Source organism: Vespula pensylvanica, chromosome 20, assembly GCF_014466175.1.
Source record: "Vespula pensylvanica isolate Volc-1 chromosome 20, ASM1446617v1, whole genome shotgun sequence".
NCBI lineage: Eukaryota > Metazoa > Arthropoda > Insecta > Hymenoptera > Vespidae > Vespula > Vespula pensylvanica.
In genome coordinates this window covers 3,629,699-3,645,487 of record NC_057704.1, presented here as the reverse complement: position 1 = coordinate 3,645,487, position 15,789 = coordinate 3,629,699, and the positions used below count along the sequence as shown (strand labels likewise).

Here is a 15,789-nt window from a genome sequence, read left to right as displayed (position 1 = left end):
ATTTTAGCATTATTTCTTCAATGATAATTATGACTAGTTGCAGCTTATGGCTTACGTATGTGATAACATTTATGTATTACGATTTACCGTTTACGCCTTACGACAATCTGTAAGTAAAAAGCTTTAAAGTTAACCGTTGAAGTCCTTCATTTTTCGTAACAGTAATAATAAAGTTTTGACCAATCGCGTTGCATGATTCAGTTGCCGTGAAAATAGTTACGATTACTGTTCTTATTACGAAAGTGTATATGAAGACCCTAATAGTAGCCGTATAGTAGTAGCGGTCAAAAAATGCATGTTGGAATTCTGCTATGGTTCTTACAAATAGCTAATCGAATTGCACGACTATCTGATTCGGCACAATAAACGAAACATCCATAAAATATTAAATATAAATTTATACTCACTCAAAGATAATATAATAAAAAATTTATTTTACAATCGATAAACTTACTCTTAAAACTTTACAAAACCTTTCTTAAATATTTTAGATAATTTATTCTTATAATCTATATTTCAGCAAATAAAGTCAAATTCGTCATGATTATGTAGCAACGTTGCATTACAGAATATTATGTATCTAGTAGGCTTCTGCATACATTTACAGTTATGCAAAATATGTGTGGCCAGCTTAAGACTGTTCATCATCTTTGGTTTTATAATGGTTTACGCCAACGATGAGAACAGGCTTAATTGTTGATCAATTTTTATGAACAAGATCTTATTTTAGAGATTTAATCTAGGATCCCGAATTTTTTAATTTTTGAAAAAGCTTTATATATTTTTTTTTTAATAACCATGTTAAAAAATAGTATTTTGTCAAAAATAGTTTATTCAAAAAATAAAGCTTTTTTATCGCAAATATATATACTAATTATTATATGTTATAATTATTATATAATTTTAATTATTACATCAATTATATTTATTACTCTTTATGTATTTGTCATGAAACAAATATGTACCGACATAGTATCTAACACGGATCACTGCAATACGTACTCTACTATCAAAGAAAGATATACATATAAAAGATTGAAAGTGTACTAAACAACTTTACGGTTGTTATGTACGCGTGAAAAGGATATAACTAACTCAAGTTGATTCCCGAAAAAATATTTGAAAAAGCGGGGTCTAGATTAAACCTTTGCCTTTAAAATGAGACCTTGTTTATCAAAATTATATAATGTCACATGCAGCAAGTTGTTCTTTCTGACTGCACAACTGCATTATGGCTATATCTTGAAAATTCTACTTTGAATCTACTGAAACTTATAAATATACATAAAATTATGTTTGATTTCTTAGTGCTACTTTGTAAAAGTAAAAGTATTTACTATCTAAAAGTAAAGAAAATTAAGTTTAAAAATAAAAAAAAAAAAAAAAGTAAAAGAAACAAAGAAAATAATTCATATCATTTAATATGTGTGTATACATATATATTAAACATAGCATATTAAATATAGTATTTTAGAATTTATGATTTAAAAATATTTGTTCCTTATTCTGTCATAATTTCACATAATTTATTTTTTATATTCACATATGTTTTTATTTGTTGATATACTATATATACAAATAGGTTTTTTAGTAATTGGATGTGTTCCATGCTCTGCAGTTATCCCTATAGGATTTTTCAAAAATTCAATCATTTTTTTAGTAAATATGCGATTAGTTTCATGTACTTCTGGATGTTGTAAATACTCATCGATCTATGAAAACAAACTTATTAATTAGAAAGTAAAATTTATGAAAATGTATTCATTAATAATAATTCTTACCTTTATCCACCTACATTCAGTAATCTCTCTCTGACACTTTATGATATTGAAAGTACAAGGTATTAAGTAAGCTACCATATACATATCTGAACAATTGAAAGTAATATTATGTGCATGTCTAAAAGTTACAAGACATTTGAACATTGTTTGAACACCTGTTTCTTCTAATACTTCCCTTTGTACAGCTTCATCTATATTCTCTCCTAAAAAATAAAATTGTTAAAATTGTCCATTGACCAAACTTATTTCAATTAGAGATATTACCTGGCTCGACATAACCACCTGGTAATTTCCAAAACTGGTTTCCTATAGAATTTTTCTCCTTTACAACTAATATCTCTGAAGTTTTTTCATTAAAAACAAATCCTCCTACTCCTAAATTTGTGTGAGCGTAAGGTGGGACATTACAAACTATGTCTTTGTTCAACCAGTTATATAACATAACATATTCTTCTCTTGCATGATGAAACTTAAAGCCTTTTTGTATTAAAATTGGTATCCATTCGGAGTGCGACAAGTGTACACGAAACCATATTGTCCGTTTCTTTTGTTCTGACCAAGTTTCTAAGGAAGCTATAAAAAATCATTTATTGAAAAATAAATATTGTTGTAGAACTAGAAGAATATAGATTTATAATTTAGATTTTGATTGCTAGATATTTCATATGTGTGCAAATATAATATGAACTTGTTTAATGATATATTATTTGTACACGCATATGTATGATATATATCTTACTTGATCTATAATAATCATAAACAAATATCAAATAGTTGCGATTTTTAAAAGTAAGGTTATAGAAAATAAGACAAGTTTGTACCTTTTAAACATTCAGAGAACACTGTGATAGGACAAGGTTCTTCAATGGAATGTATAGTTACACCATTATAGATATCATTGTGCCCTTGAAAGCATTTTATAGACATATTTGCAACATATTTTTTGTTACATTTACTGCAATAAGAATATAAAATGTATCGAGATACAATCGTTTGATACCATAAGAAATCTCGTTTTATTGATGTCTTGATGACGCGAAACAGTTGCAGAGTTAAAATATTATACATTGGAATAATTACTACATATTATACATTTAAATGATTGTGAACTTAACTGTGTCACTTCATACAATTAGACGTAGTTTATGTAATATTGACTATGTTGATAAAAATACGTAATATACATTAGAATTAAAAAAAAAAAAATCGTCAGCTTTGCAGTACGCAATTATATTTGAAAATTAAATTGAGGTTATAGATATCATAAAATCGATAGAATTTCTATGTATATTTTTATATCCATTGTAATCACAAAGCATGTTTCAGAAAATGATGATTTAATATTTAATATTGATAAAAAAATATTAGAGATATGTATAGTATATAATTTTGGTGTGTTCACACTATATGCACAACATATGCGCACAAATTTGATGTTTGATAAGTACTAATAAGTACAAACACGATTAACGATATATTTTTTATTAAAAAAAAGTCATATTTATACAAATGTATACGGATATACATTTGTTAAAGATGTATCGCACTTAAAAAAAAAAAAAAAAGTCGATTCTTTTTGTTCATTCTTCGGCAATAGAAAAACTTTTCTTAAAAAACTTATCGTAATACTTGTACGTTATTGATTACCTGATAAACTACATATATAGTAGAAATAACACAACTGATAGTACCTATTAGAAAGAAAATCTTAAGTTTTTTGTAAAAGACAGTAGATTCGTAATACTTATGACTTACCTCTGACAATGAACAATATTTTTATCTTTCTATTTCTCTGTTGGGAGTTTAATTTCTTTAGGAATGTTACAAATATTTTGAAATAATGGATAAAAAATAAAAAAATAAAGAAATAAAGAAACAATATAGTTAGAAATTTGTAAATATTTTATGGACCACTATGTGCAGCTTTTTCAAGTGAGTTTTGTAATTTTTTCTTTTTCCGTTTATTTCGTTTTTATTTAAAAATATTTTTAAATATTTAAATAACAAATGACAATTACTTTTATCACATGACGAGTACACTCGCTATTCACATCTAAGAGGTTAATAATATATATTTTTACCACGAACTCCAGTATATTTTCGAAGATATTTCAATTTGATCTACTTACAGAATTTTTCCTTGCCCCAAAAATTATCGAGATCTTTATAAACTTTATTCGCCCGAGAATTATAATGCAAAGCCTCGCAAATACGACAATAGTGACGAGATGCGCTACCAAAATAACCGTGTTCATTCAATATTTCATAATATCGACGCCATTCGTGAAATTTAAGGTAATTATCAATATTGCGATCTAAATATTTCAGATAGTGCGCCAATTCGATTGGATCAGTAAAATCATCAACGTGTAAGTATGATCCTAACGGTAAAAGACGTTCGCAATCATTTCTCGAAGGACCCATGATTATCGGAACGGCAAATTTTTCATATCCATTCCAAAAAACTTTTTCAGTTAGATATTCTTTACAATTTGAATTTTCAAACGCGAGATAAAATTTATAAGCATTTAAAGCGGTACAATCGTTGTCAAAATGACCAGGACAAGCCGTCGTATTACCTCCCCTACATCGTCCGTAAATATCGAAATGTTCACTCAATAAAATTTTTAGAGAGCGAATGTATTCCCATCTGTGATTTTTGCCAGAACAATTGCTACCCATTACAGCAACTAATTTAGTTTTCGATCTTATAAAGCTATTACGTAAATATGTTAAATCATTGAACAAATTTCTCGTCGAAGATATTGGAATAGTTCTGCCATAAGGTACAGGTATATCACTATCCATGCGGTACGACATTGACCAATTAAATAAGCCATTGTAATCTGATAACTTTTGATTTTTATATAAAAATGTATGCATTGGCGATTCGTCTGTTAAAAAGATCCATCTTTGATCCCAACGAGTTCTAATAGGTAAATCTTTTACACTTTTTGTAAGATGAAGATGAAATAAAAGTGCGTCTGCTTTATTTAAGTCCTGCGAATCGTAACTCAATAAGCAATTATTGACCGAACAATTTTCCCACGGTGAATATCTAAAATAATTGAAAAAGAGAAATGTAGGTAATATGGTGGAATCGTGTACACGTAATTATACAAACACCAAGCTGACTTAGTATTAGTAAAACGCCTAATATGTCTTCTTTCCAATAATGGTCCGTGTCTCCAAATTAGAATAATATAAGGTTTCTTTTTTTTCTGTATTATAAGCGGTAAAGATTTTTCGAACGATAAAAGCCAATTTCCAAGTATAGACATATTCGTTAACTTAAAAAAACGAAAAAATTATGTACTATAATAAAATATCTATTGGTAAAATTTGACGATTATAACGCAATACCTCTTTGTCCGAAACACTTTGTTTCCTTAATTTTATTGTTAATTCTTTTGGAAACAATAAATTTCGTTCTTTGGTATTTAAAGATAACATTCCTTTAACAGAACGTTTATTGATACATTTATTAATAATAATATAACTACCGTAAATGATTAAAGAAATAGCACACAAATACATAAAAGCGCGCCGATAGTTTCGAAACGCCAACATTATGGAAAGTCGATTCTTCAAAACTTAAGTTAAGCGAACCGTATCAATGTATTGTTAAAATTATGCACTTATTATAATACATCATAGAATTAAAAGAAACGCGACATCACATTTATGTTCTATCACTTTCAAACGCTTCACGTATAATGAATTTCTACTGACGTAAAAACTACAAAATAAGATAAGAAAACAATAGAAAGAAGAAGGAAATGAGATCGTTTAATGATAAAAAAGAACCGCTTGTCATGAAAGTGCTCTCGATTGTGTTGGTTAACCAAGTGTTACTTGCTATTGATTTCATGTATTTTATTTAATAACGGGATTTTTATTATCGTGTAATTATGCATGTATGTATAACAAACATTTAACAGTATGTAATAATTTTCTTTTCATTTCCCAAAGAGATACAATAAAAATAAAATAATTTTGTTATATTTTGCTTTATCAATAAATAAATATTTTTACAGATTTTACGCTTAATTAGTAATTTCAATTATTATTACTTATTAATTATGTCATGTATAATTTAAGACATAAATTAATAAAACATATATATTATATAACTCTTTGTCGTTTCAAACTTCAAGAAAAATAACCGATTTTATTATCAATTTTTCTATGATTATAACTGGTAATTCAACTTAGATTAATACACTCTGCATTGATGCAGTTTTCAAAACTGTTATTACCTTTTGATTTCTCGATGTTGGCGTACTTGAATTGTCAGCGTATAGTCATATCCTTCACCAATCCCATTGTTCCAATCAACCTATCACCAATCCACCTATACCAGGCAAAATTATATATATGAGCTTTCAACTTTGAAAATAAAGAAAAGGATTCGGCTCGATTCCCTTGCTGTGTACGTATGTGTATTTAGAAAATATTTTCCTCTTATAAATAATCTTCTTTTGTTCAATTATATACTCACTAATACAGTAGCGCCAATGTCGAAACATCAAAATTTATAGTGATACTAGAAACACACCACATTAATGTAAAAAATTGACAAAACAACAGCAGCGTCACCTTTCAAATACTAGCGAAAAACTATTCATTTTTTAAGTCCTTCATCGCCGCATCATCGTAAGATATAAGAAATTCACCAATCAAAGTCGACTATTCCCTTCTCTCTACATTTTTCAACGTTGGGTGTAACGTAACGATAGAAAATTAAGCGATAATGAAATTCTTATGGCTTACGTCCTACATTCAACCGATGATATGTCTACGTTCTTTTTCTCATATCGAGATTGCTAACTTACACTTCTTTTATTTCTTTATTACTTAAGTTTCGTTTCTATGCATTTAATTTTCTTGGACAGAAAAAATCATAAAAACGCCGTGAATAAAGTTTAACAATAATCCGACAAAGGCGTTACTAAACACGAATACGATTAGAGTATTCTATCTTCATATTCATATTTTATGTCAATATATAAATCGAATTCCCTCGCGATCTTTCTTTTCTCGTTCTGTGCCGTGTTGAGACAGAAGGAGCAGCACGTGTAATTAAAAATGAAACTGTTAAAGTGTGTAGAAAAAAAGAAAAAAGCATTAAATGAAGATACGAATAAAATACCTAAAACAGATATAAAAGTAAAATTAAATTCAAAATCTGTTGAAAATAAAAAAAAGAGAAAATGTGAGTTAGTTGAAAAAAAGAAAGGAAAATCCATTAAGAGATTAACAAATCTTAATATTTCTAACGTAATCGTGGAAGCATCCAAAGAAAAGGGAAAGAAAATTACGAAAGGAAAAATAAATAAGAAAAAGAATCCCATAACTGTTACTAATGATGAAGTTAAAAATAATGTGCAAGTACTAAATATTCCTAAAAACAGTACAAATAATATCCGAATTGATAAGGAAGAAAGTATGAAGGTAAAAAATAACATTCAAAAAACAAATAAAAGAAAGTTTCTATCTAATATAGAGATACTCGAGAGATCAAAACATGATTCTGATATTTTTGCAAAACAGCAGCAAGTGACTATTATGAAAGATATTACTAATGTAAAAAATATACGTGCAAAAAAATCGCACAGAAAAGTGACAAAAACTGAAAAAAAAGAAGATGGCGATGATATTAATCTTAAAGATTTATCAAAGAAGCATATATTACAATGCATTTCAGCTATTTTTCATCTAACTCAAGAGCAGTTAAAGAATAAAAATATATTATTCTCTGAAGGATCTCAGCCAATATTTATGCAGGTAACTTGTATCAGGATACCAAAGATATCAAGAAGACAAGTAAGAATGTAAGTTCTATGTTAATATTAGTTAAGAAAAATATTTTATAAACTTTTAATATTGTAGATATAGAGCTTGTATAGTTAATTTATAACTAAAAAATCAGCAAATGATTATACTTTATAATTACCAATGGATCCTTATGAAATTTTATGATTATAATTTATCTAATGATGCTATTCTGATATATATATATATATATTTCTTTTATATTTAATTGAATGTTACTATTTTATAATTCATATATTGTTATAGATTATTACCATATTCTATAATATCATCGGATGATGATATTGCACTTTTTGTATGTGATCTTGAAAGGGGTAGAAGAAAGGATCATGAGCCAACAGTAAATCATTATAAGGAGTTACTTGATACATGTGGATGTACAAAAATCAAAGATATAATACCTATAAATCAAGTTAAAACAGAATACGATCAATATGAACTGAAAAGAAAACTCGTTGCTAGCTATGATTATTTCTTAGTGGATGGAAGAATTGCTGGACATATATCACATTTATTGGGAAAAATATTTTACAAAAAACGCAAACTTCCAACTTCCATTAAAATGAATAAGGAAGATTTAAAGTGTGAAATTGATTATGCATTGAGAAAAACGACTATGCAATTACATTCTTTCGCTGATACTCATATAATACAAGTAGCAAATACCTCTATGAAGAAGAGGCAAATTTTAGAGAATGTTCTTACTGTTTATAACCGTTTAGCCGAAGTCTATCCTGGTGGTTGGTCAAATATTCGTGCTATTCGATTAAAAACTCCAACTGGACCAGGCCTTCCCATATACATAACACTAAGTAAGTATTATGAATTTGTAATATTTATGTCGAGTAGACATTTATTATAATTGATTTAAATTTCATTTTCAGAAAATAAAAATACTGTACATATTCCTGTCATAAAACCTAAAAGACCAAAAGCATATTGCAATGTTGAAGGAGAGCTTACAACTTTATCTGGTGATGCTAATGTGATAGTTACTCCTGATGGTAATGTTGTAGTCAAGCAGACATTTTCAAGAGAATCTGAAGATAGTCATGAAGAAGAAAGTGTAGAAGAAACTAAATAATGATTTGTTTTTTAGAATATTATTTATTAATTATAAAAAAAAATTTTTATTTATTATATTACTAAATGTGAATACATGCAAATATTTGTCAATATTTTTTCATAATGTTTAATTATTATATTTCCATTTCTTATTGAAATTAAACAATAATAAACAAAAATATTTGTTCTAATTTTCCATAAACCTTAAAATAAATTAATTGAAAATTAAATTAATATAAAATAGTTTGGTCTTTATTTGAAATACTTTGATATCCATTAGCTGGTGTAGATGCGATGTTATTAGGAACGCTGTTAGAATATTGCACATGTTTATATACATTTGCTGGATCTGTTATTATTTCAATTTCTTGAAAATGTTGAAGTCGTTTTATATCTTTATCTTTCCTCAGTTTCGTATTTGGTAATTTTCGTAACTTCAAAATTTGATGTGAACATAATCCAAATTCTTCACAACATATCTGTATTAATGTCTGATATGTTAGATCATTCATAGGTAGTTCAACCTCCACAAAGTCAGGATCGGGTGCATTTGCAATACGTAATTTTACTACCAATTCTATAAAAAAAAAAAAATGAATATAAATATTTATTAAAATAATATACCTGAAATATCTTCATATTCTTTTAAACAATATGAATTTTTTACCATCTTGCAAATGGTTATTATTTTTTAATTCATATCGAGTATGATTCATCCCTAAATGCTGTACAGGATCTACATTGGTAGTTACATTTTTTATATATTTAGGCATAAATTGATGTATCATTGGTCCATTTGTATTACGTTGAATATCAGAATTTAATAATTGTAAAATTTGTTGATTGGAGCATAAAGATACTGCTGTCTCTCCACATTCTGACCTTATATTTTTATCTGCACCATGCTTTAAAAGTAAAGCAACGACATCCAAAAAGCCTCTTTTACAAGCCCAATGTAATGGTGTCCTTTAAAAAGAACATTAATTATAAAAACAACTATAAGTAAAATGAAACAATGCACTAATATATCGTAACTAAAAACAATTGAAAATAACTGATATTTACAAAAGAAAAAGTTGTATAATTTAATCTATAATGTCATCAAAATTAATACCATCCGTTAACACTGTGACGCGTGTTAACATCAACGCCTAAATTGACAAGTTCCTGAACTACATCTGTATCCCCAATACAGGCTGCTTTCCTCAGACGTTCTTCCAATATTTGTTCTTCCATACTTCTTTAACATAAAACGTTAACTACATACGAATTTTTAAACTATTATTTATAAGATTAGTGAAATTGAGAAGCTTTCCACTACTTCCACAAAATTTCATTGATTAACTTAACTATTTCAATTGCAAACCTTGTAAAGGTTTTACGAACAATTAAGATATTAATGTATTATTAAAAAACTGTTTTGATATGTTTTATAAAATTAAAATATCAAAACTACATAATAACGATAATATAATAACTCTTTTACATAGCATCTCATTTTGGTTTATATACGAAAATCGGATCAAAATACATTTTTAAGTGTCGTAGCAACCAATAAAAATTTAATCTGATCTTGACTATTTCACTTCATAAAGAGTAACCCTAGGGAATTTATATTTCTACATATATATTTTTTTCATCTATAGAAATATATAAAATTATTATTGTATTGTTCATTAACCGATATACTGTTATCTTTAGTTATATTATTAGTCTATTAGTCAATAATTTTTTTCTATTTTCATCGTGAGATATAAAATACATTTTATTATAGTTCTTCAAGTTAAAGCAAAGAAACATAGATACTTGAATACGGTTTTCACGCCATCTGGTAGCGGTTATTTTAGATTCATTGTTCTTCTTGTTGCTCTCACGCCATTTCGGTATAAAAATCTGTTTGGGAGCGGCTGACGTTTATACACTTTATCGTTCTGAATAAACATATTTTCATATAATATAGTGTGATACCTGAATTGGAAGATCAAAGATGGGAGAAGATTTCAATGGAGGTGAGAAATTCTCTAATAAGATGTTTTTGTCTTCATTTTTCGTAAGTCTTCCCGCGTTATGTGGAGATGAATGGATTTCTATGAATGTAATGGCCGGAGAGCTTATACTTGCACGCATAAACAAATTTGTAAATGTTTCTTTTTTTTTGTTCTTTTAACTACCGTCGATTGACATTTACGTGTGCTCCCTTTTATGTGCGCGCGCGCGCGCGCGTGTGTGTATATATATATATATATATATATATATATATATATATACACAATACATATTTCTAAAAAAATTTCCAAACATTGACATACCTTAATTAAATATGCCTATATAAGTTATTAAGAAATATCTGTTGTCTTTTTGTTTGAAAAGTTTCTTATTAAAATATAATAAAAAAATATCTGTTTGTTGTCTTTAAATATAACACAGATATAACTAAATAAAGTATTAAAAAAGATTCTTTCCATAATTAATTCGATTTTATTTTATAATTATTCTTATTTTACAAGATCGAGAGAGACAAGATAGAGAGAAGGATCGTGATAGGGATAGAGATCGTGATAGAAGACACAGATCACGTAGTAGGGATCGTAGGAAGAGATCAAGATCTCGTTCCAAGGATCGTAGAGATCGTAAAAGAAGCAGTTCTCCTAAAAAAAGTCGCAGTTCTAGAAGAAGGAAACCATCTTTATATTGGGATGTACCACCACCAGGATTTGAGCATATTACACCTTTGCAGGTAATTTAAGAATGATAAATGTTAACTTAATTGTTATTACTTATTAATTATTTTAATTTTAATATTGTAATTATTTGTATAACAGTATAAAGCAATGCAAGCTGCTGGCCAAATACCTGCAAATATCGTAGCAGATACACCTCAAGCTGCCGTCCCTGTTGTCGGTAGTACGATCACTCGTCAAGCAAGAAGACTATATGTTGGTAATATTCCATTTGGAGTCACAGAAGAAGAAATGATGGAATTCTTCAATCAACAGATGCATCTATCAGGTCTTGCACAAGCTGCCGGAAATCCAGTCCTTGCTTGTCAGATCAATCTAGATAAAAACTTTGCTTTCTTGGAGGTATAATACTAAAATTACAATCATATATATATATATATACATATATATATATATAATTATTATGAGGGAATTATACAAATATATTCAATTTCTTTTATTTTAGTTTCGTTCAATAGATGAAACTACACAAGCCATGGCCTTTGATGGAATCAATTTTAAAGGACAAAGTTTAAAAATAAGAAGACCACATGATTACCAACCAATGCCTGGGATGACAGATAATCCAAGCATGAACGTGCCAGGTACGGTTCCTGGTATGTTTTATGCATACATTTTACATATCAGTGTATAATATGTGATTATAGAGTAGTATTCTAATGTATATATTCAATTTATATTATATTTATTAACACAATTATTAATACAATATTATATTTATTAATTACAGATTCTCCACACAAGATTTTCATTGGTGGTCTACCGAATTATTTGAATGAAGAACAGGTATGCAAATAAATCTACTATACCATTTGTATTCACTGCACACTTTTTAATGCAGTTCTCTTTCATTGAAGCTCGATTTTTGGTTATTGAATGTGTATTTAGTCTTGCATAAAAATTATAAAAATAAGCATCAATGACTGGGAGGAAACTGCAATGCGAAAATGTTAGGACTCTATTGCTGTAGGATTATAAAATATGTCAATCCTCAGCACTATGAGTTAAACAAAAGATTACATTATAACATAGGTACTTAGCTATTTAGCGGAGATTAAACAGAGGAAGGTGTACCAGTCTGCCAAAATTCTACAGAGGTATGTATGTGTATCCACTGGATTTCTGCGTCGATTAGGTCATTAGGTAGGAAAATCAGGTTTCGCTTTCACCAATGTCTGTGGATTAGCAGATGCGTTCAATATCTTCTTTCATTCCTTTATCATTGTCACACATCGTCCCAAAGTTGTGCAGGATAGATACATAGATAACAAGGAAAATCGTTAGAGGCGTTGCAGCATTTAAATGGCATGCAGTCGCAGCAGTCGTTTTTCTTTTACATCCTTTCTAGGCATATTCTAGGTCCAGCCAAAGAAATTCTAATTCGACAAACTCGAACAAGAATAGTTTAGCAAAAATGTCGCAGTTCGAATATAAGAAAGGAAGGGGAGTTGTTGCAATTGCATTATTATCCATGAAATAAAAGTACAAAAAGTCAAGAAAAGATTATATTACATAGAATGATGCAGAAATTTCATATAAACACGTGCACTTGGCAGGAACATTATTACAGAGTCATCCAACTTTCTTATGGCAATGATGCTTATGCAACAGGACTCTTTATAGGTCTACAAGTGAAACAAATCAACGTTTTATCTAGCAAATTGGTTTTATTTTGGATGGGATTACAGGGTCAACACATAATTTTATGTGCATCTGGTAACAGCTCCAAGTCTTCTGGTATCTATTCTTTTCAGGAATATCTTTTTCCCTTGCAGCTATTTTCTTTACAGGCTTTACAGATCTTCATCTTGTGCCTCATTGCGTTTACAGGTTACGCAAATGAAACTTACGTGTTCAAATTTCAGTAATGTGTCTTTAGGCAAAGAGAAAATACTGAGAGTGACAGAGAAACAAAAGTAAACAACTGCTATATTGCATCATTGGAGATAATAACAGTTTCCTTACAGTGAATATGATTAAAATAGAATGAAAAGTAAAATCCTTTGGTTATTGTAAAAGTAAATTGTGGACTGATACCAGTGCCCTTTCTCCCCATTTCTTAGCTTAGGGTCGCGCTGATCAAAAGCATTTGCTTACCACTACCACTACTTCTACCACTACTTCTACCACTACTACTACTACCGAACATGACAATATACCACACTGCCTGGAGAGAGGCTAGTCCAGTCCCTCGAGGCAAGTACTTATCTCATTTTCATGCCTTCGTACATTGGGCTTATGCGATTTTGCAGCCCCTTTCCCGAAGTCTGTGATTCTCCTGAGCTAATGGTGCGTTCTTTGATTTTCTGGTAGAATTTATCGGTAAAAGCATGTTGCTGGCTTGTGAGGAGATCAGGAATGTTTTTGTTAAATCTATATGAGGAAGGTATGTTGTATTCTACCTCCTCGATAGATGCAACATGCTGTTATCTAGATTTCAGAGTTTACAGTTTCTGTGATGAATGAGTTCATGTAAGTAATATCACTATATAAATACATATATGCATATATACATATATACATACTATATAATATATGTATATATATACACATACTTTAACATAATAAATCAATTATAAAAATTCTAGAAGTGAGAAATTATGCTTAAGAAGGGTTTAATTTAGATATATTAGAACTTCTTAGGAAGGAGGAACAAAGCAGAATTAAATACTATGTCTAATAAAATAATGTAAACATTATTACAAATAGATATTAACAGGCACATCTATACATTCAAAAATCAGTTTCATGTTCTTGTACTATGCAATTTTCTGTTTGAATGAAATTTTTTATTTTTTCTTTGAAAAAATTGAACATGCCTTATATAAATATCGTTAACTTTATTAAATCTTTGTTGCATTAATTATTCAATATGTATATCTTACAATATAATGTAATACATTACGAAGTATTTTACATATAGAAAATTTGTTAAAAACCTATTACATATCCATATATTTGGTTTATAGTTTCTTTCAATAAAATAATTTAAACAATCATTAGAAGAATAGAATCTTTTAAAGTAACAAATATAAATAAATTAATATTAATTTTATAATTTTAAAAGGAAAATTGCATGGTCTACATTAGTATAGATTAATTTATGTAACATACATGAGTACAAAAATAATATCATTGTGATAATTTAGGTAAAGGAGCTACTGATGAGTTTTGGCCAACTGAGAGCTTTCAATTTAGTAAAGGATTCGGCGACAGGACTATCAAAAGGTTATGCTTTTTGCGAATATGTTGATGTGTCCATGACGGATCAAGCAATTGCTGGGTTAAATGGTATGCAGTTAGGAGACAAGAAATTGATTGTTCAACGAGCTAGTGTCGGTGCAAAGAATCCTATGATAGGAGCACAAGCCCCCGTACAAATTCAGGTGCCTGGTTTATCCATGGTAGGCACAAGTGGACCTGCTACGGAGGTAAATATATAAATAAATGTATCATTCACATAAGACATTGAAATAATGTAACTTTTATATATTTTCAGGTACTTTGCTTATTAAATATGGTTACACCAGAAGAACTAATGGAAGAAGAGGAATATGAAGATATTTTAGAAGATATCAAAGAAGAATGCAACAAATACGGTGTAGTCCGATCTGTAGAAATACCAAGACCTATCGAAGGTGTTGATGTTCCAGGATGCGGAAAAGTAAGTTACAGAATTTTTCATTTATTTTATATTTTTATGATTGTTTATTATTATATATAACTTATTATTATTTTGCAGGTATTCGTTGAATTTAACAGCGTTATCGATTGTCAAAAAGCACAACAGACTTTGACAGGACGCAAATTCAACAATCGTGTAGTAGTTACGTCATATTTTGATCCCGATAAATATCATCGTAGAGAATTCTAAAATGTAGATTCTTCTTTCTTACCAATTAATGATTGGCTGTATTGTATAATACATACAAGTGAATAATCTGATATGTCTTAAAAGTAAATATTTCGTGAGAACAATATTCTCTGTAATTCCTTTTAATTAGAATATAGAAATCATTCAACTATTTTTGACTGCACAGTGCATTATAGTAATAATTTGCTATAATTTACGTTCATTTCATTAAATGAAATACTGTAATTCTTTATAAAAAAAATGCAGTATAATTAATAATGCGTGGAATATTTTATAGTTTAAATAATATAATCAATTGATAATTTGGAAATAAAAAGTAACTAATAATGATATTAAATGGCATTGTTTGCTGCAATATAAGAAGTTTAAGTAATTATGATGGACAAAAGAAATAAAACATTGTCACTGTGTTTATACAGATATGATTTAAAAATTATATTGATTACTACCCTCTTAATATATGAATTAAAGTATACATGAACTATAATTTAAT

The 15,789-nt window shown here is 28.5% G+C and overlaps 5 protein-coding genes across 10 annotated transcripts; 2 read left to right on the top strand and 3 right to left on the bottom strand.

Annotated features, from left to right (window-relative positions):
* Window positions 1–1,476: 1,476 nt before the first annotated feature.
* LOC122636190 (nudix hydrolase 8) lies at window positions 1,477–6,409 on the bottom strand. Its single transcript, XM_043827164.1, has 6 exons — window positions 6,392–6,409; window positions 6,041–6,065; window positions 2,603–2,686; window positions 2,046–2,354; window positions 1,782–1,984; window positions 1,477–1,712 (listed from the first exon to the last, which is right to left on the bottom strand). Exons 1-6 carry the CDS (start codon window positions 6,407–6,409, stop codon window positions 1,527–1,529), a joined length of 825 nt encoding a protein of 274 aa, XP_043683099.1. The 3' UTR covers window positions 1,477–1,526.
* On the bottom strand, window positions 2,603–5,764 carry LOC122636152 (4-galactosyl-N-acetylglucosaminide 3-alpha-L-fucosyltransferase FUT6-like). 2 transcript variants are annotated; one of them, XR_006328875.1, is made up of 4 exons: window positions 5,145–5,764; window positions 4,917–5,071; window positions 3,800–4,839; window positions 2,603–2,736 (listed from the first exon to the last, which is right to left on the bottom strand). XR_006328875.1 is itself a non-coding variant. In XM_043827107.1 (4 exons), the coding sequence occupies exons 1-3, from the start codon at window positions 5,349–5,351 to the stop codon at window positions 3,903–3,905; spliced, it is 1,299 nt and encodes a 432-aa protein (XP_043683042.1). In that variant the 5' UTR covers window positions 5,352–5,764; the 3' UTR covers window positions 2,609–2,736; window positions 3,863–3,902. The 2 variants fall into 2 exon arrangements, 1 of the variants encoding a protein (XP_043683042.1); XM_043827107.1 differs by having other exon boundaries at window positions 2,609–2,736; window positions 3,863–4,839.
* Window positions 6,410–6,854: 445 nt separating the features above from the next.
* On the top strand, window positions 6,855–8,794 carry LOC122636149 (ribosomal L1 domain-containing protein 1-like). The gene is made up of 3 exons (XM_043827104.1): window positions 6,855–7,615; window positions 7,863–8,428; window positions 8,501–8,794. The coding sequence occupies exons 1-3, from the start codon at window positions 6,870–6,872 to the stop codon at window positions 8,698–8,700; spliced, it is 1,512 nt and encodes a 503-aa protein (XP_043683039.1). The 5' UTR covers window positions 6,855–6,869; the 3' UTR covers window positions 8,701–8,794.
* Window positions 8,795–8,911: 117 nt separating this feature from the next.
* LOC122636153 (ankyrin repeat domain-containing protein 40-like) lies at window positions 8,912–10,272 on the bottom strand. Of its 4 annotated transcripts, none has more exons than XM_043827108.1 (4): window positions 10,168–10,272; window positions 9,796–9,921; window positions 9,349–9,647; window positions 8,912–9,258 (listed from the first exon to the last, which is right to left on the bottom strand). In XM_043827108.1, exons 2-4 carry the CDS (start codon window positions 9,915–9,917, stop codon window positions 8,912–8,914), a joined length of 768 nt encoding a protein of 255 aa, XP_043683043.1. In that variant the 5' UTR covers window positions 9,918–9,921; window positions 10,168–10,272. The 4 variants fall into 4 exon arrangements, with proteins under 4 accessions (XP_043683043.1, XP_043683045.1, XP_043683044.1 ...); XM_043827110.1 differs by having other exon boundaries at window positions 10,213–10,231; XM_043827109.1 differs by lacking the exon at window positions 10,168–10,272 and adding an exon at window positions 10,032–10,160.
* Window positions 10,273–10,452: 180 nt separating this feature from the next.
* LOC122636150 (splicing factor U2AF 50 kDa subunit) lies at window positions 10,453–15,716 on the top strand. 2 transcript variants are annotated; one of them, XM_043827105.1, is made up of 8 exons: window positions 10,453–10,690; window positions 11,189–11,418; window positions 11,504–11,764; window positions 11,868–12,018; window positions 12,153–12,208; window positions 14,572–14,853; window positions 14,922–15,086; window positions 15,165–15,716. In XM_043827105.1, the coding sequence occupies exons 1-8, from the start codon at window positions 10,669–10,671 to the stop codon at window positions 15,294–15,296; spliced, it is 1,299 nt and encodes a 432-aa protein (XP_043683040.1). In that variant the 5' UTR covers window positions 10,453–10,668; the 3' UTR covers window positions 15,297–15,716. The 2 variants fall into 2 exon arrangements, with proteins under 2 accessions (XP_043683040.1, XP_043683041.1); XM_043827106.1 differs by having other exon boundaries at window positions 10,455–10,690; window positions 11,868–12,006.
* The last annotated feature ends 73 nt before the right edge of the window (window positions 15,717–15,789 follow it).